Here is a 21,190-nt window from a genome sequence, read left to right on the forward strand (position 1 = left end):
AGTAGAATCCCAGCTTTGGCATTTATGTATTTCACCCTCAAATGGGCCTAATGATCAGCCCAATTAAATACTACATAGATTATTTCCAAAATATTGTGGCCAAGGCATTTGCAAGATTTGTAGCACAGGTCTTAATTTGAATACTGAGGCATCTGCCAAGCCAGTGCTTTAGGTTTATAGGCTCCTGAGTAGTTCATCTCTTGCAGCTTTAATCAGCATCTGGAAACATGTGTTAGCAATTCCTGATTAGCACTGCTAAATCGTGCCACTCAGTCATCATTGTAGAAAAAGAGAGATGTATATTTCCCCCCCTTCTGAAACAACTTTTGGGATAATGTTTCCAAATTATATTAAGATATTCAGAGAAGGGCCTTGTTCTGGTGCCCCCATCATCTGGATTGAGGCAAGTGGCTACGAGTGAGAGGGCCTTCTTATTGATGGCTCCCCAATAACACAATACTATCTCCAAAGAGGTTCACCTGGTGCCTTTTTAATATTTTTTTTGCCAGGCAAAACCATTTCCCCCCCAAACACTTTTTAAATACAATTTTAAAATTGCTGTTTTATGCGCATTTTGTGAACTTGTGGCCTTTCTGCTGTATTATATTCTGTTCGTAGTTACTATGTTGTTTTATTCTTTCTTGTGAATCACATAGGGAATATGATCAAATATTTGTATCTAAATACCTTTTAATTAATGCAATCAACACCACCAGGAAAACCCACTGAAATCCTAAAGGTGGTATTCAACTGAGTGTTACTCAGAGTAGACCCACTTACCGGTAACTATAGACCGAATGTTCATTGATTTCAGTGGATCTACTCATCAACAGTGTGACTTTGTCTCCGAAAGTGCACTATTCCACTGTCTCCCAAGATAGACAGATGCCAACCATATCTGAGTAAAACAAAATTGAAAGCCGCCCTAATAGATTAAAATTTCTGCAGCCAGTATTCAAGAGAACTTTTTCTCCTTTGTGAGCTGCCCTACAGTCTAAGAACTTCCAAAGGATCTCTGCTGCCGTGCTTTCTTTTCAGCTACTTAAATCATTGGCTGCCCAGGCAGTCTTTCTGTTATGGTGCCCTAGCTGTGGAATATCCTCTTAAGGGACTCCTGCAAGACCATAATCGTACTAGACTTGAAGTGGCAGTGTAATAGCTTTCCCAACAAATGTTTTAAAGTAGTTTAAACTAATATTCTTTTGTTACATTAATGCTGCTTTTAATAGACTGGTTTGTTCTTATTTATATGGTAATCTAAGACAGGTTCTGCAAGTTACATTCACCACACAACCGCAGTTAAAATATCTCTTCCTCCACTCTTCCCCTTAGTATTTCACAGGACAAATTGCTTGCTATGAGGTCATCATCTTAAGATTTTTCATGGTGCAGCCAGTGAAGTGGTGTAGGGGTTGCAAACCCTCAACACAATGTTGTGTCACACATTTTTGCCTTACTAAGCTGTTATATGCACACCTCTATTCTCTTAAGAAATTTCAGGGGTACAGCACTTTCGTGGGCTTGGTCCCCTTCGGAAAAAGGTCACAGGAGGCTTATTGGTGTCTTCTAATATTTGCATATGTTTACACACATGTGGCTTCAGCATAGGCAGAGGTTCAAAGCTTAACACCCCAATGTCTCCTTCTCCCAGTTCAAGACTGCATGGGTTCTTTTCCATGGATGACATAGAATCTTTTGCACCCACGAAACCACGGAAGACGATGTTCCACTAAAACAGGCTTCCTCAACTTCGGCCCTCCAGATGTTTTTGGCCTACAACTCCTATGTTCCCTAGCTAGCAGGACCAGTGGTCAGAGATGATGGGAATTGTAGTCTCAAAACATCTGGAGGCCCAAGGTTGAGGAAGCCTGCACGAAAACATGTAGGGTGAAAAAATGTATAGTTGGTGTAGGTGGGTAGGTGGGTGAGATATCATGCATCATGATCCCAATACAAAATATTACGGGAGAGAGAAAGGAAGAGGAGAGATGGCGCCACTGCTTTTGGAGATGACCACACATCTGTCATGATTTGGGGAGCCTATCATTTATCCCATTAGCATTTGACAACTGAACTTCATGCTGTGGCAAATGGTCACATTTCAAGACAGTGTTTGTACACAGGGGATTTATCCAGCAGTCATCCAGCAATTCAAATCATTCGTTTATTTTATTCTGACGTTTGAGGGATAAGCATTTGCTTATTAAATATTCCCATCGACCCAGATCTCTGTGTGGAGTGAGTCCAGCATCTTGCTGGCTACATGCTTGTATGTTCCAGTACTCTGCTTTGTCCCTGGAGCTTTCAGAAGTAGAAGATACACCCTCAGTGGTCAATTTGCCTTCCAGCCTCAGAGGATGCTTGTGCACGTTATTGCATTTGTAAAAGTCCAGCATCAAATCCAGGCATGACTGAGACTCTGCAAATGGATACTTTTGGAGAATTGTCCCAAGGGAAGCAAATAGATCCTTTATGATGCCTGATGCTGCCAAGATGCTTGGCAAAGCCGTCCCTTGAGATACACGGACCAGTTGGGCCCCAGTTGGCCACTCACCAAAGTGGGGGAGGGGAGTGGCGGGGGGAGATTAGATGCTTCAGAAATCTTATTATAGCCCATTTGTGGTTTGACAGGGGAAAGGGTAGGTGGGGTATATGAAAATAACAAAGGAAGCTGCCTTGTCCCAAAGCCAGACCATCTGTTTATCTGCTTGGAGCTCACAATGCAAAACAACCACCAGCACCGCCATGTCCACATACCTGAAGGGAAGAATCTTGGAAGTCTGCATAATGTGTAGTTGAGGGTGGTTGTGGAGTATATTTTTCACAATGTTTTTGTTATCTATCCTCACAACAATTCTGTCAAGGGTTGTGATTCCTACTTTAACACAGGGAAACTTAGAATGAAGAAATGCGAGAGGCCTATCTTTGTCCACCCACTGAATTTATGGCTATAGTGGAGGTTCAGTCCAAAACTCATTCTATTCGCTGTTTTTAAAGTGCTGCTTGTAGCAGAAGGAAGGAGGGGGGAGGGAGATGTCACCGTGATCCTCTTGGATGAAGGTCAGGATTAAAAACAATGTAATAAAATAGATCAAGACGTCCTTAGAGAAACTGAAGTGTGGAGAACTTAAGGATAGCCACACTATGAACCCAGAGAGCGACACACATATTAACTACCAGTGTGGGTTTGGTGACACACTAAACTGTGGTTAAGGTAATTCAGAAGCAAAATCTTCCTGTGCCAGGGAAGGAGAAGGCATGTGGAAATATTTGTGCCCAAGGCACATGAACCCTGAACACCTCCCTCATTCTCTTAGAATGGCAATGGAGCCCACCTGAGAGGTGCCAGTTCTGGTGAGTTCTGGCTGGGGGGGGGGGGAGCCCTGGTCCTATAATTAGTGCTGAAGTAAGATTCAGTTACTTCTAAACTACAAATCAGGAAATCCCTGGTGTAAATTTAGTCTCTTGCCACGAAGTCACTTTGTTCACGCCACTCTGTCTCAGACTCAAACCTTCCTCTGCAATATCAGAATAGTAACACCAACCTTATAATAATACTTGGTTCCTGCAAGGATTACAAGATATTGTGTAGCTTCAAGCACTGTATAAAATGCTGATTATTATTAAATGGAAGGGAGACGCAATTTTTATGTGCATGTTTCCTTCCATATTTACACTGAGTATTTATTGCTTGGCAGGAGGGAGCAGGAGCAAACGTCACTATTTATCTTAATAGCTCTTCCTTGGCTGCAGTCAAGAAAAGGAGGGGACCATGGTTAGGAAGCCTCCATTAGTGGTTCATCTGTATTGTCTGGCTAAAGCAGGGTGATTCTCAGCAAAGTAAAAGAGATGCAGCATAAAGAACAGGAGCTCCTCTTCTCCATGTACACCTCAGCTTGGATTTAATTAGCACCTCAGGGAAGAGCTAGGATCACACACTGGGTCTTCCTGGCGTAAGAGTAACATGGCAATGTGGAGCGGGGTGCCTGCCATGGGGACCAGGAAGATGGTTCACCAGAAGGGTAGGAAACACCCCATTTTAGCTCCCAATAAATGCCCATTTTAACTCACAAGAAATGTCCAGGGTTTCTTGTGCTGTCGCCAACCTTCTGCAAATAGTTTCTATTTTTGCCCAAAGGAGAAGTCATTATTTATTTACTTTTATTTCACAACAATTTTATACTACCGCTTCATTGTGAATAAAAACCACTAAGTGGCATTCTTGCACGGGCATCCAAGGAAGGTAGATTCTGGGTGCAAATGTGGATCCCCAAGCTCTCTCGTCAGTAGGTCCTTCCTTTCCCCCCACCACAGGCATATGGCCCTTAGAATATTGCCCAGAACACAATCTGGCTCTTGAGCTAAGAAAGAAGCTGTAGTGGCTGTGGCTGCTGGAAGGATGAGCAACAGTTCAAATCAGGAACTTGAATCTGGCTATGCCTGTTGAACCTCCTGCTTGTGCTTCCTGTTTTCTCCTTCTTTTGCCTTGTTCATCCTTTCATTTAGCATTGTTTCCCAAACTTGGGTCTCCAGCTGCTTTCGAACTACAATACCCATCATCCCTGACCACTGGGAAACACTGACTTAGCTCATGGCACATGTCAGTTAGTAGTCTTGAATTCTGCTACTCCAGAATTTCCACTTGATCCCTGTCTGCCTGGCTTCACTCACACCCCCATTGCAGCCCAGCCCCACCTGACCCCAGTAGCCCAACTTACCCTTCTGGCAAGCTTTTTGGCTCCTTTAAGTGGAAAATATAGCATTCCTCATTGGAAGTTGTGCATTTATGGCCTTCCTTATCCCCATGCAATAAAACAAGGGAAATACCCACCTTGTTTCATTGCCTCCTTTAACAGGGCCAGATACGCTGAATGTACTTTTCTGAAGTTCTCACATACACACAACACAGCACGAGCTATCGCCATTGGCCATGGGATCTCCCATCCCTGCCAAGTTCGGGTTTTCGTGCCAAACACCTGCTTTTCCTTCTACACAGTTTTAACAACCAAGAGCTATTTGGACCTCTACACCAAGATATAGTGCACAAGTTCCCAGAGCAAAGCAGAGATTTTCTTAAAGCTGAGGACCCACTTGGCTTTCGGAAAGCTTAAATTTATTCTGGGAGCCTTATAAAATGTCTCCAGCAGAACAGAAGTGTAGTTACATGAATGGGTAACAAAGGGGCCTTTGGCCTGCTCAGGTCACAGTGGGTTACCAACAGCCTTTGAGGAAAGACAGTTAATCCCTACAGGCTTCCAGGAGAGAGAAGTGTGTGTGTGTGATAATTTTAGAAACATTTAAGTTCAGGCACAAATCTTATCTGGGAATCGGGGTCAGCTATTATCAGGGAACGGGAGATTTGCCAGCACCTCTGCAGCCAGGAACTCCACCTTTACATGCACATTATGTCAAAATACCATTTTGTAATTTGGACTCATTTCGAAGAAACTGAGCCAACGGTTTCTTTCTTTCTTTCTTTCTTTCTTTCTTTCTTTCTTTCTTTCTTTCTTTCTTTCTTTCTTTCTTTCTTTCTTAAAACTAGTTTCAATTCCCAGTGCTAGCTGACATGTCAGCTGAACCGACAGACTGCCAAGCAACCAAATGGCCTTAACTGTAATTTAACCATCTCACGCCTGCTGGGACCTTAAGACTCGTTCTGCAGCAGTCATGGAGCAACTTACTCAGTAACTCTGATATTTAGTGTTGGGAGAGTTTAGAAACATCATTATGAAATACTCTGGAGCTTGTTATGACCAGAGTGTGAGTGTGGCATTTGCTTGATGAAACAAGGATGGAATGGGAAAGGTATGGAAGAAGCAGGGCACAAGAGAAGGGGAGCGAAAGAGGAGACAGCAGGAGACCCTGTAAAAATGGACACCAACTGTGGCATCTGTTTCAGTACCTAAACATTGCTGTGCTAGCATGGTACTTAGTATAGGCTACTTATTCAGACGTCTGTATTAGTACCCCTAGTTTTAATGCAAATCTGGATTATCTTCTTCATGCATTTTATCAACACAACTGCAATGTATTTTCTCATATAATTAGGAGTCCCATATTCTGTTTAGTTATGTGTCTTGCAAAATCCAAAGATTTGTCTAAGTGAGGAAAAAGGCATCACTCACGTCCTCATTAACAGGCCATCTGTATGTATAAAACAGCTGAAGTATCGCAAATAAAAACAAATCATCGTGCATGCATATTGCCGACCAAGAAAAGTGGTGCCCCGCACAGTTAAGAAACACTGAGGATTTCATCAGGGAATGTTAAGCAACCTCAGAAGACAACAACATAAATGGATCATAGCACAGTCAGCCCCACAAAGGGCCGTGATTCACAGTTTCCAGGAGTTGGATAATAGAATGACAACACATGAAACAAAAACCATATGGGCCTTGGGGTTCTCATGAGAGCAGGCATTTCCCTGCATGCTTACTACCCATGAAAGCAGAGAGAAGGCATTCACAAGCAAGTCCATCGTCATAGGGGAGGGTAGTTACAGAGGAAGCCAAGCACAGAATCAAAAGTGCTAAGCACCTCTGGGACAAGGAATTCCTACTGACATGCTCTCTGTGGATGCACTAATTTGGGCACCATTCAGGGTGCTGGTTACCATCTTTCATTAAAAGCCTTAAACAGTCTGGGCCATATAATCCCATCGGGGAACATTCAATACTGGAATTTCCTTCAACAGCTGCAAACGGAAGCGACATCTTCATAGTGGCACCATATATTTGGAATTCCCTCCCAAGGAAGCCCAACATTCTCTATTTCTCCCTATGCTTCGGAAGTAGATTGCACTGTTTTAGTGTCACCTGGCCTTTGGTACTGGATAAAGGAATGAATTTTAAGATTGCATTTACTCTGCTATTTATTAATAAGCAAGATGCCAGCTGTTGTAGTGGCACAGTAGGGGGGGGGGGAAATGACACCGGGGGAATCATGTTGCCTACTGTAGCCAGCTTGCATTATTCCACACAGCTCAGTGGGAGCCACTGAGAGCCAACCCAGCCCCTATCTATGTAGTCCTGCCCTGGATTCCGTGTCTTGGTCATGCTAGGATGGGATATCTTTTTGGGAGAGTGGGAGAGAATGTTGGGGGGGAGTTCTTACTTGTAGAGGTGCTTAAAAATCTCACTGCTCTTTTTTGTTCAATTGTCTTTTGTTATTTGAGTGTTCCTTAGATTACTATGTTTAGATTATGAAATAGATGGTATAGCACAGATTTTCCCAAACTTTAGTTTCCAGCTGTTTTCAGGCTACAGTTCCCATCATCCCTGACCGCTGGTCTTGCCAGCTAGGGATGATGGGAGTTGTAGTCCAGTAACAGCTGGAGACCCAAGTTTGGGAAACACTGGTATAGCATAGTAGCTGAGAACCTGAGCTATGCAGGAAGGGGAGAGGGCCTAAGCCTCCTTGGGCACGCAGAACTCACTGTGCAATCCATTGCCACTTCCTGTTCTGCGCTTCATTTATGATTACATTTATTTCTCTCCTCTTCACATTTTAGGCACGTCCAAAAGGAGAAGGCCTGACACCGTACCAGGGGAAAAAACGCTGCTTTGGTGAATACAAATGCCCCAAGTGCAAGAGAAAATGGATGAGTGGAAACTCCTGGGCCAACATGGGACAAGAATGTATCAAGTGCCACATCAATGTGTATCCTCACAAGCAGGTAGGGCTGTTACAGGTGCTCCTCCATATGGTTCAAGTGAGCCTCCAAAAACTCAATATACAGAGTGCAGCATGCATGGGCTGTTTGCAAGAGGGCTTTGGCAAGCATCCCCATGCTGCTCTTGCAGCCCCAGCCACCTATCACACTAGGCCTTTCAGGGACAGAAAAGGTTTCCCTCCCCTCAATTAAACGTATATATTGGAAGAAGTGAAATGCCAAGTAAGTTTCGATGCAATAGACTGAGACATAGCAAGACTGAGACTATGAGCAAGAGTGCTTACATGATTACTGAAAATTGTATATTCCAGTAATGCTTATTCATATGTTATTATGGGAAGCACATGAAGAATGTTAGAAACAATGTCGAAACTTTTTAATTTTTAAAAAAGCCAACAGCAACAAAACTTTTCAAACAAACAAAAGACATTTTCTTCTTATTTAGAATATCTAAAGTAATTGTAAACAACTGTCAAGAATTTAAGTAACATTTTAATCCTCTTATTGTTGTTTCAGTTATCTGATATTGAGCCCAGTCATAGTTTAGTTTAAAAAACAATTAGATGTATTTGACAATTACTTCTAGTTAATGTCAAAGAATAAGAAATGTTTGGGATTATTTTTTATGGTACATTGGGGTCTAAAATAACACTCTGTTAATTCTTATAGGGTTTCCTATAGTAGATTTTATTCACACACTTTCCCCATTTATTATTTTTTAAAATGAAAAGTGAACTCATTTTTATTGTAATGTGCTGCTTTTGCTTTCTTATGTGCAATCTGGATGGGGGGGATGAGAATTTCCCATTAGTAGGGAGAGTGGAGAGTTTTGTTTTGTCCATATAGTATTTTTAAAATGAATCAATCTGATTCACATTTCCTGGCCTGGATTAATGTATAGATTGGAACACAGGTATCTTTTGGTTTTTGCACTTCTGCAAGTTCTTGACTAAACGAAGTATACCGAAATGTCTTGAAAACTTTAGGTATAATACAGCCCCCCCCCCAAATGTGTGCTTTGGGTAAAATGTGCACACAACTCTGCATTTTTTGAAAATAATAAAATGCATTGAAAAATAATGCAAATTTCCATGCATGTTTTTCCCTTTTTTTAAAAATCATCACAGATCGATATGAAAATGAGGAGGAATAACTTATGAATAAACACACGGGAGACAGACATGGAGCAGAATTTGAATAATTTATCCATCCCATTAGACACATTCATTGCATTCAGTGGGGACTGGAGAGCACTGCAATACATTTTCACATGTATTATTTGCATGTATGAAATTCCATTGCTAGATTGGGACATTTTACCTAAGGATAGTCAACTTCGGTGTGGATGCTGTGACTGAAAAAATATGATGATATTTGTGTCTTTCATGGGCAGAGAATGTGGGGTGTAGTTACCAATCTCTTTGAGAGTTATACTTGATGCAATTGCAGTCGTTAAATCTTGACAAGGATCTGTGCTTGTATAATCGGGAAGGTGAAGGGTGGAAGAGTGTCAGTTGTAAGAGGTAATGTTGGGAAAAGTGTATGACATTAAGTACAAAGAAAAGGTCATTTGGAAGAGCAGAGCAAAGACCTCCCCTAGCCACAGAAAATATTTCAGTGCTCAGATAAAGCTTTCAGATTATTTTAAAGTAGGTCAAAATGAAAACTGATCCATTACAAATGAGACTGGAGGCTGTGTGACTAGCAAATGATGACACCATGCCAGAAATTTAGAATCCATTCCAAAGCACAGTCTCTGCTCCTTTGCTGGCAGCAACAGCAGAAACAGAGTGAAAGAAATCCCTTGTGTAGTTCTCCAAGATTATTGGGGTTCAGCAAAAGGGCTATAGCCGTTAGGTAAAACCAGACACTTTGATGAATGGCTTGTTTACAAAATTTAGGATATGAGACCTGGCGGGTATAGGATGGTATATAAATTCAATAAATAAATTTTAAAAAAGTTGCTTGTGGGTTGTAGTCCTCACCTTGAATATATATTTATACAGAAAGGGAATTGTAGTATATTTTGACGACTTACCCTTTCCTCCTGCATGTCAGAGTTGCCATTTTAGATTTCTGTATGTGAGGGGGAGCTAAGCAATTACAATAGAAGGCAGCAAGATTCTCAGCATGGTTTAAAAGCCTGCTGTTGGATATATTCAACCTTAAATACCACACATTTTGAAATTGGGTTTTTAATGGTTCATAACTGTTAGCAATTATATCACCACAAGTCAAGTAGTCATCATTACTACACTATGCAGGGATTGCTGCTGTCTGCCATGATGCCATCATTCTTGCCAGGCAACCCACTAGGTCTGTGTGTCTGCATATGGTGTTGAAAACACAGGATATGATAGCAGTTCTGTTGGTGGACCATCTAACAGTCTGCTTACCAAAGCTGGCCATGATAATCTTCATAGTGATGCTGGATTCTCCAGGGTTTACAAACTTGGGTGAGTTTCATACCTGACTGGAGTAGCTCAGGAGTTCATGGCTACCATGACAACTGTGTGGGCCTGCCTCAAATGGTACCTGGTCCCACACACAAATTGTAGGGCATGTGCTTGACTTGCTGCTTTGTCCTGGGCTGGGACAATATGGTCTGATGGCGGAGGAAGTCGGTGCGCTTCCCTTGTCATTGACAGATCACTGCCTGGTTAGGTTTAGTCTCTGGACAACTGCCCAACTCTGCAGGAAGGAGCTATTGAAATTGTCCATCCTTGGAGACTGATGAATCCAGGTAGAATCCTGATAGCTCTCTGTGTTGGTGAGAGAATTCCCACTGAAATAGATTGCAGTTCTGCCACTGTCCTGGTCAATCTGTGAAATACAGAAGTGGCCCAGTATCAATTCTATTGCTTCTATGCCCCTGGTGGAGCTTAGCTCTCCCCTGGAGATTATAAAACTCTTTGGTTTACTGAGGAGCAATGAAACAAGTGAGCAGACCACTAGAGTGAAAGTACAGGAAGATTCATAGCGAGCCCAACCAAAACAGCTTAGAACTAGTTATTGAGCCTGTTTTGTGACAATGATGGTAGCAAAGGAATCTTCATTTTCCACCACCATGGCATCTGCTCGATGTTCTCTGTTTTGTCACAGAAATTGCCTTGGTCATCCAGGTGGATAACCTGCAATGGAAAATGGACTGGGAGGGTTCTCTGCTGGTTCTCCTGGATTTCTTAGTGGTGGTCAAGTCCATCAGTTGTGGTACCCTTCTGGACCATCTTGAAAGGGTGGGGATTAGGGGCACAGTATTGAACCAACTCCATTGATTCATGAGAATTTGGACCCAGAAGATGGTGCCAAGGGACTGCTGTTCTTTCCCTTTGCTTGTGGGCTCTGGGGGTCCTGGAAGGTTCCCTTCTGTCTCCCGTGCTGTTTAATATACACTGCACATGAAAATGCTGGTTGGGGTGTGGGTCATGGAGTCATCAGTATCCTGGTGTGTCACTCAACCCTACCTCTTAGTTTTATATGATCCTAGGGAGGCAGTTGAATGGCTGAACTGCTGTTTGGTAGCTGTGAAAGACTGGATGAGGTAGAATATGCTGAACTATAATCCACACAAAACAGACATGTTGTTGGTAGGTACAGTGTCCGACTTTTAGTCTGGGTTCGCAACTTGTTCTGGATGGGGTCACACACCCCTTGAAAAATCAGGCTCACGGTTTGGGGGAGGGTACTCCTTGAATCCAATGCTATTATTAGACGTTCAGGTAGCACCTGACTTTTCCACTCCTGACGGAGTAGAATAGGTCATGCCTCAGTGACCTATGGATTAGGTTACTGCAAAACACTCTAGGTGGGTATGCCTTTGAAAAGCATTCAGGAACTGCAACTGGTGTTAAATGTCACAGCAAGGATGTTGATGGGTGTTAGGCATTTTTAGTCTATCATAGCAGGATCTGAATAGGCTGCAGGTTTGTTTTCAGCATCAATTCAAGGTGCTGGTGTTAATCTTTAAGGCTTGGCACCTGGGCACCTTGAGGACCATCTTCTTCCATATGAGCCTCCCCACATGCTACAATGGTCATTTGAGGTACTGGTCCAGGCATGCTAAGAAATTACCAGTGCTACGGCCTCCTCAGTAGCAGTGCTCATCCTGCGAGAAGCCTTGCCCGAGGCCCCTGCAATATATATACTTTTGGATGACTGGTAAAATACCTAGCTGATTAAAAAGCCCTTCCACTTAATATTTCCTCCTATTGATATTGATGCTTAACTCGGGTAGTTGCTTTGGAATTGATATTGCGGTATTGTGCTTTTATACATGATTTGGTTGAATTGTAGATTGTTTTATATTTTGTTGAAACAACAGCACACAAGTTCTCTCTCTCTCTCTCTCTCTCTCTCTCACACACACACACACACACAGTATCTGATGACAGAGGCAGGAAGGCAAAATCTTAGTAGTCTGCATATGTAAAGCAGTCTGCATATATATCTTGGTAGAGATGGGCAAAGTAGTCACTTTTGCACACATTAATCCATTAATCCAAAATATCCAAATATAAATAGCTAAAGCTATTTTTGGTAATCTGCATACTATCCCTTGCTTTTTCTTGTAGGACTAGTTGCAGTCCTTAACAGTTGCTAACAGGTTTACCATACCCATTGAGTCAATCGCCCATCTCCTACTACCCTTCTTAGAAAACCCCCACCCCACCTTCCCACTATATATAAGGGTCTGGTGACTTCTGTTTCAGTGTATCTGAAGAAGTGTGCATGTACATGAAAGCAGAACAAACTTAGTTGGTCTCTAAGGTGCTACTGGACATTTTTTTAATGAAAAAGATGCCATGCCCTGGGAAAAGATGACATATGGGAACTCCCACAAAATTCCAAAATTGGATCTTCACTTGTGGTTTGTTTGGGGGGAAACATAAACCATGGGCTTAGGTTCAGAGACATGGTAGGAGCAAGGGGTCAGCATTACGGGAACTTCTATGTAGCACTGTTCCTTCCGATTAAACCATGGTTTGGTTGGAACAACCCATGTGCAAACGCAGCTCATGGGACTGACATTGGAGGCAGGAAAGTGGCACCCTTCCCTCTGGAATCCACATCCATCAATTGTTTCGCCTCGATGTCATCAGATGACAAAAACCTGGATGTATCTGAACCCAAAGAAGTTAGTAAAATGTAGTTTAAATTCATTATAGTATTGTTTCCTACTGACATTTGTTATTTCTAAGACTGTATCAATATTTTTCAAGGCACGATTCAAACCAGCATGCAATTAATTGTGGCATGTCAAATCAGTTGCGGTTTGGCACCTGATCTATTCATCTGGAACTCTTGACTACATGCAAACACAAATGCTAATTAACCGTAGCGCTCTCTCACACAATATGTTCCAATACATTTACGTCGTGCACATTTTACTCAGCTCAGGCGACTTTACTGCCAGGCTAGTGTGCTGAGGATTGCAGCCTTCATTCCTCAAATCAGCGCAGCTCACCATTCACACAGCTCCAGGGAAGTTTCCATGTCGCCCTTTAACACATAGTTCTTTCTCAGTGTGGTTAGTTAGGGCTGTATTTCCCCCCACCCCACCACCAATAGCACTGTGGTGGTGCTCTAAAAGAAACAAGGTCTCCTTCCCAGGAGGCTGCTGCTTTTTGTTTCAATTAGCTATTCGCTGCCCTTTTGGTTTGACGTCACAGTGGGTTCGTGATTGAGCTGGCATGTATATCCATTTCCTTGGGTGTTCTTGGCAGCGTTGCCACCCAGATGCCAGCCTCTGAATGGTCATTTCCCCCCTCCCTCCTGCCACTTTCTAGGAGAAGCATCAATGCCGTGGCTTCTTCCTGGTTGGCCTCCTGTCAAGTTCCTTTTTAAAAAATTGTTGTTATTTTGGCCTTCTCTGCTGTTTCTGTAACGACAGCTGCAGAACTGGGTTCAGATTCAGCCAGTTGGTAGTTACTTTGCTTTGCTGGATACTGTTTTATTGGGAATGAAGGGTTTTTGGAAACATATAAATTGCTCACAGAATTCCAGACGTGTCACCAAAAATATTTCTCTCCTTTAAAAGATTCTTGTCCTGTGTTCCAGAAGGAAAAATATATATAAACTACCTGTAACATTACCTGCTTGGCATCCAGAAAACTATCAGAGAAATCATCTGTGTATGAAATGAAGGGTTGAGCCAAATCCTTCCATTACTTGGGGCATTTCACACATGACTTAAAGAGCTTTCCCTGGCTTAAATTGGTGTGTAATGCAAGTGTGCATTGGTCAGAATGCACATTTGTGCAAAGAACAGCTCTCTCTCACTTTGTATTCCATATTAACAGTGCACATTTATTCATACAAACAAGATGAAAGGGACTGGGGGGATTTAAGCCTCAGATACATAAACACATATAAAAGTTGCTAATTGATCACAAAAAACCATAAGAAACTTTGGTTGGGGATGAACAATAATTTTGAAGAAATGTGAACTAAATTTGAGTGGTATGATATAGGCATCCTCAGTCTTGGTGTACCCATACACATTCTTGCTGTGGCAATTATTACAGGATATATAATAGTTATTATGGGAATACAGCAATATAAAGCAGGTTTTTTTCAGCCAGAACTCACCAGAACTCAGTTCCAGTACCTCTCAGGTGGGCACCATTGCTATTATAAGTGAAGAAGGAGGTTTCGTGGTGAGTTTTGGCATCTCTTTTTCTAGAAAAATAGCACTGTAATAAAGAATAATATGTTGTTTCAATCTCTGCCCTGCAACCTGCAGGAACACTTCCCATAAGAGAAACAGGTGATCATTGCAAGGAATCCTGCAATGACCACTCCCCTTGTGTTTGTTCTACTTCTGCTGGGGACTTCTCAATGGAAGACTGGTTACGCATCTCTCATCTGCAGGGGGCCCTCTGCTGGGCTGTGGTTAGTCCAACCCCTGACACTGGTCCTGCACTCCCTCTGAGGAGTGCTAATCCCTCTGCCCACTTTTGGTCTGCTCCTCAGCTTCACTTTTATTCCAGTTCAAGTTCTGATACCAGAAGGGAGCCAAGGCAGAAGAAAAGCGGATGGGGAGAAGAGATCCAGAGAGGTGGGGCAGGGAGGCGGCAGGCAAGGAAAAGGTTTAGTGTCTCTCACCCCTTTTGCTCTTGAAGTTGGGCTCCCATGCCTTATTTTTTATGTGATGGGAGAGATCCACATTTAAACACATGGATCTGCACTGTCAGCTTTGGCCTTTGATACACATCAGGCAACAGCCAAGTCCTGGCTGGTGCCCCACATGAACTGACCATGCCCTGGAACCCACTGCATTGCACCAAATTCTCTTCCACCATGGCGTACATCCCTACATCCAGGCTGCTAGGACGTAGTTGGCAAATGAACTGATGTGGACAGTGCTTCCTTCCACTAGAAAACCTGGGCCACCCCACTACTGCTCTAGACTATGGCCATCATTACCCTCACAAAATGCTGCGCTTGCTTGCTATGCTTTGGTTTGGATACTGGTTTAATGCCTGTTGCTTTTGTGCTGTTTCTGGAGCCTGAACCTCAGCCGCACTTCACCAGATGCATGCAGCCCAAGCACTGCTTTATGGCCTCCAACTGGCCCATAACAACCTGATTTCCTGTGTTTGCAACGTCTGTCCTCTGCAAGTATGTCATAACGTGCTGGTAACAATAACATTTTCTGAGATCTAAATGGGTTGCAGGCCAATAAAACTGAAATCAACCAATGCCTGGGAAAAGCAAACCAGGGAAAGATATTGTTTCTGACTGCGGTCCAAGAAACTCTTGGCACCCCCAACATCCTTTGCTCTACTTCCAGGAAAAAATTATTCCTGCGTATTTGTGTTAATTTGCTTTAAGCTAGTTTATATCAATAAACACGATAACTGCTGCATTTGTCTCTCTCGGGTCAGGTCACGGCAGCTTCTCCCCCAGGCACTTTCGCACAGTGTCCTGAGCTAGAGCGCTTTGGCCCCCTCTATTATGGGCTGGGCAGGGTCCCCTCTGCCCCCTGGCTGGGAACCTCATAGGCCACTTTGGCCAAAGCAGTGGAGCTACCATTGCAGCAGAGCCAGTGGGAAGGAGAAGGAAATTGCACAAACCTTCAGTTCCTAAGCAGACCTTTCATAGCACAGAATAAAGGAGGCCCTTGCGGGGTGCAGGAGGGCTCTCTTTGTGAATGCCGGGAAGAAAAGATATAAACCCTCAGATTTTATCAAGTTCATTCATAATTTTAACTTGTTTCAAGAAATATGGCAGTGCAGCTATTCAGGTACAAGAGCAAGCTGGGTATTTATTTTTTGCTTAAATCTTAAAATGTAGTAGACCTTTGCTCATTTCCTTAGGGTTGTTCTTTCCGACTCTTAGCTAGTGGTTGGTTTCCATCTCACTTACACGGTGTGTAATTTCAGACAGCACTTTTGTTTTTATGATAGACATTTGAAGTGAACTGCTGGGGAATAAACAGCTGATTTCATTTCTGGATTATGTCTCTCTTCAAAAATGTCTTATTTGTAGTTAAGATTTTAAAGCTGCTTCGGGGAGGGTTGGTGAGGAAAGAGCAGGAAGGCTGCAATCTGAAACACCCTTGCTCCGCTAGAATAAAAACGTTTAAAGTACTGCAGCCAAAATCATGGTCATATATTTGGCGGGGGGGGGGGATGGTGAGCATATTGCTCAGGGTGATGGGGAGGCAGGAAACAGATGATTGCATAGAATATATGTGGTACTCCAAAAACCTATACATTGCTCTGACAATAATTCTTTGCAGTCAGAGATAGATGTGCAATTCTGACGCCATAAAGAGCATTTAAATTGGTTTCTACAACCTTTCCTACATCCCTTTCCCCCTTTTCTTAGTGCTGTGTTCTGTGCTGAGGCAAGATTTGAACCATGCCTTTACATGTAAAGGAATATGGATAGCTTCCCAGTGTTCACTGAAGATGGGGGACATCCAGGGTTAATGTCAGCAAGGAAAAGGAGAGTGCTTTGCACTCTTGTGCAACTGACTACCTCAACAAGGTGCCCTCCAGGTGATTTGAACCCTTCTGGGATAGCTCAGTTGGTAGAGCATGAGATTAAGAATCCTTAATCTCAGGGTTGTGGGTTCAAGACCCACCTTGCCAAAAGATTCCTGCAATGCAGGGGGTTGGACTAAATGAGCCTCATGGTCCCTTCCAACTCTACAGTTCTGTGATTCTGTGGATTCTCATTGTCCCTGACCACTGGGCCACACTGGCAGGGACTAATGGGAGTTGTAGTCCAAAACATCTGGAGACACCAAGTAGGGAAAGCGGTTGTGCAGGCCATGCTATCTTTGAAGGTGACTCAGAAACTGCAACTAATCCAGAATGCGGAAGCTAGACTGGTGATTGGGAGCAGCCGCTGGGTCCTGAAATACCTACATTGGCTCCCAGTACATTTCTGAGCACAGTTCAATGTGTTGGTGCTGACCTTTAAAGCCCTAAAGGGCCTTGGCACTGTATACATGTAGAAGCATCTCCACCCCCATGTTTGGCCCAGACATTGAGATCCAGCTCTGAGAGCCTTCTGGCGTGAAGTGAAGTTACAGGGAACCAGACAGGGGGCCTTCTTGGCAGTGGCACCCACCCTGTGGAACACCCTCCCAGCAGATGTCAAGGTGATGAGTAACTGTATAACCTTTAGAAGACTTCTGTATAGGCAGCCCTGTATAGGGAAGCTTTTTAAAGTTTAAAGTTTTATTATGTTTTCATATATGTTGGAAGCCACCTAGAGTGGCTGAGAAAACCCAGTCAGATGGGGTAATAATAATAATAATAATAATAATAATAATAATAATAATAATAATAATATCATCATCTGAGGATTCCCAGATCTAACTTTGGTGGCTCTTGACAATTTTGGTATTTCAACAGCCCACTTATCCTGAGAGTCTGGCAATATGCAAATATTTTAAATGGTAAGCCATATTTTAAATGGTAAACCACATGGGAGACAGTTACAGATAGGTAGCCGTGTTGGTCTGCCATAGTCAAAATAAAAAAATTCCTTCCTGTAGCACCTTAAAGACCAACTAAGTTAGTTCTTGGTATGAGCTTTCGTGTGCATGCACACTTCTTCAGATACACACGGGAGACAGATTACTGATAAACATTCACCCTTTGCCTTTTTAATTTGTATGTGGTACCCGGTGATTCTATGTGTTTTAAGAATTTGTGGCAATGATCAACATCGAATGTTCTTTAATCAGTGGGCAGCCGTCTATAAAAGTTCTCTGTTCATCTCCTAACCTACAATGTTTGAATGGCTGCATATTGCTATGGTTTCATGTGTCTTTGGAACAGAGCTGCATTTCAGTTCACATTAACATGAATGTATGCCTGTGCTTACCTTCCTTATGCAGAGACCCTTGGAAAAGCCCGACGGCCTGGATGTTTCTGATCAAAGTAAAGAACACCCTCAGCATCTCTGTGAGAAATGTAAAGTGTTGGGGTACTACTGCCGCCGTGTGCAATAAATCAACACAGGGATCACCTCTGCCACCATGTTTTTACATCCTCTGGCAGCAAACAGTCAAAAGGAAAGAGGAGGGGAGGAAAAAAGAACATCAGACAAGAACCCCAAACATCACCAATATTGCCTATCAACAAACTAATAATACGCCTTACCTTTAATAGAATGTAACCCTTTTCCTGTGTATGTGTATACGTGCAAGTTGTATTTATAGGACTATGGTGTGTTTATATATATATATATATGAAACAGATGTTACTGATGTAGGGCACAAATTGTCAAGCGCTGCTGCTGCTGTACTGCCGTCATCCTTTCCTGTAAGTCTTGCATAACAGCCTCACACAAGCCAGATTAAAACAGGTGGGGTGGTGGTTGTGCAGTAGCAGTTTTTGCTGGGCTGTGCCCATCATGTTCACGATGAAATCACCGACGTGGTTTCTGTTGATTGTTTACACAGTTCCAATATCCTGCCCAGGTGAAACAGTATTGTTTGTCAAGAGAGGTATATAATAACGTCATGGCTTTTGCAGGCATTAGACAAAATGGGTGGAAATGTTAAATGTGGGTTCTAGCCAATGCCACAAACAATATATTTTTCTAATACAAAGAGGGCTAAGCTAGAAAAAGGTGTGCATGTGCGTGTGTGTGGGAGGGGGGAATGTTCATTTTCCTTGACTTTAGGGTTGGTCTGAGAGTTGCATCTGATTGCTTGCTTTCCAAGAGTCCAGGGCCACTGAAATGAGACTGTTGGTAGGCTTTTGATTAATAGAATCTTGAGGGTTAAAAAGAACAAGTGAATAATTGTTTGAGGGAGTGTTTTGCATGAAAGTATAATGGTAGAACAGGAAGGGTCGATCAGGAATTCATCTTTCTTAGCCAGTAGTCTTAAGCATGCTTCCTCAGAAGAAGTTCCACTGAAATCTATAAGGCTACTTTTGAGCAAATGCGCTTAGGATGCATTTGTTGTTTCAGGGCGTTGTTGACCAATACCGTTCCCTTGTCACAATTTCTAAAGCTTCTCCTTCCTTTCTTTATGTACTTGCTATGCAAGTGGTGGCTGAAATTCCGACTGTTGTGAATGTCACATAACCAACCACCTTATATAGCCAACACGATAAATTCAACTTTCTTTGTCTCACCACAGCAGGCTATCCCAAGCCCTCCCTGCCCCATTATAATTCTCATTCACATACTCTGTGCAGTTAGGTTTTTCCTGCAGTGAAATGAGGTGTCACTAACTGATCTGCTCACACACTATGTTCAAGATGTACGTACTCTCCACATCTAAAGACACACATCAGCTCCTAAACAATAGATAGTGGGAGCTTCCCCATAACCCTTCAGCGGTTCCTAAACAAAAAATATTGTTGATGTATTCATTTATGAGCTCTGTTTGAACTGTGCTTGAGCCACACATGACTTAAAGACAGTGATGGCGGAGGGCAGGAATGGCTATACACTTGGGACTTGCCAAGCAATATGGCACCAACAATTTTGCCTACATTATAAATGAAGGAAATTTCATACGTTACACCCCTCAAGTATATAGGGTCCACTGAAAATTGTTGTGGCATGGTGGTACTCTGCACAAAGCATGTTTGTAATCAAGCTCATCACAAAAAGGCGCATGCAGAGCAATGTAATAGTTCAGAAGCTCTCCATGTTCGCAACAGCAGACCCTATGATTTTGCAAAATGGTTATGGAGAATCCTCATGTGCCACTACGCCAAAGATTTTTGGTGGGGGCCATAATGCCTTAATCAGCCTTGAGCTTAGACCAGCAAAAAAGCATGATGGGAGTTTGGGACAAGGAACACCTCATTCACTTGCTTTCATCACTGCTTATAAGCTTTTATGTGGCCTACGTTTTGTTACACATAAGACCAAAAAAAGCTCAATCACAAGACTGAGCACCCAAACTGTTTAGAATACCCAAACCATATTGCATGCCGTTACAGGGTTGCTACTTCAACATCACTGCAGAATATATGCCAGTACAAATATTTAGGGCCAGGGTGGGCAGAGGTAAATTTACTGTGAATCATGGGAGACGTATTCTCCATACCTTAACTGAAAATATATATATACTTGGGCATACTTATTGTGTATTCAGTGATACTTTCAGGAAACAACTACATCAATTTCCTATTAAATATCAAATAATATATCTAAGTAGCCATAGGGATATCATAGGAATGCATAAAGGAAATTCCATTGCAAAGCTGTCCCTTCTTCCTATCTTTCAAAACTTTACTATACAGTGGTGCCTCGCAAGACGAAAAGAATCTGTTCTGTGATTCTCTTCGTCTAGCGGTTTTTTTGTCTTGCGAAGCAAGCCCATTGACAGATTAGAGGATTAGCGCTATTAGCGGCTTTTAGCGGCTTTTAGCAGCTTTTAGCGGCTTATCAGCTTATCGGATCAGCTGATAAGCGGCTTAGCGGCTTAGAAAAAGGGGGGGAAAGGGGAAAAAACCCGCAGGAACTCGCAAGACATTTTCGTCTTGCGAAGCAAGCCCATAGGAGATTCGTTTTGCAAAGCACCTCCAAAACGGAAAACTCTTTCGTCTAGCGAGTTTTCCATCTTGCGAGGCATTCGTCTTGCGGGGCACCACTGTATTAGTTTAGGGGAAATGTAATAATTGCACCAAGTGAGAGAATTTTCAAGTGTTATTTGTGAAGCAGATATATTATTGGAGCTGCTCTAACTCCTTTCTGTATTATGTATTAAATTTAAGAGCAGGGATAAAGCAGTGACTGGACCATTTGCCTACACAACCTGTTTCTACAGAGAATCACAGGTGGACTGTGGCTCTGGGTAATATTCACTTGAGATGATCTTCAACGGGGATGTTTTGGTTCCTGGCAAAGCAGGATCATTTCTGTGTCAAATCATCTCATGTCAGATCAGCTAGGGATGGTGCCATGTTATCCATAAACACTTGCGGTGAGTATTTCTATCAGCAGTAGCAGTGAAGTGCTTCACTGATTATCATCATGTATAAGAAAACAATGCTTAAAAGATGTTTCACATCTGGAACCCAGTAGGGTAAT

General features: G+C 42.7%; 1 protein-coding gene across 1 annotated transcript in view; it reads left to right on the forward strand.

Moving 5' to 3' along the window:
- The window catches only part of ZCCHC24 (zinc finger CCHC-type containing 24), a 113,047-nt gene extending 94,701 nt beyond the window's left edge, over positions 1–18,346 (forward strand). The window contains exons 3-4 of the mRNA XM_081191352.1: positions 7,511–7,675; positions 18,030–18,346. Coding sequence (XP_081047478.1) covers positions 7,511–7,675; positions 18,030–18,143 — 279 coding nt within the window. The 3' untranslated portion in view covers positions 18,144–18,346. The remainder of the gene's footprint in view (positions 1–7,510; positions 7,676–18,029) is intronic.
- Positions 18,347–21,190: the final 2,844 nt, after the last annotated feature.

The sequence above is a fragment of the Podarcis bocagei genome (assembly GCF_964188305.1).
Source record: "Podarcis bocagei genome assembly, chromosome: 4".
Lineage (NCBI taxonomy): Eukaryota > Metazoa > Chordata > Lepidosauria > Squamata > Lacertidae > Podarcis > Podarcis bocagei.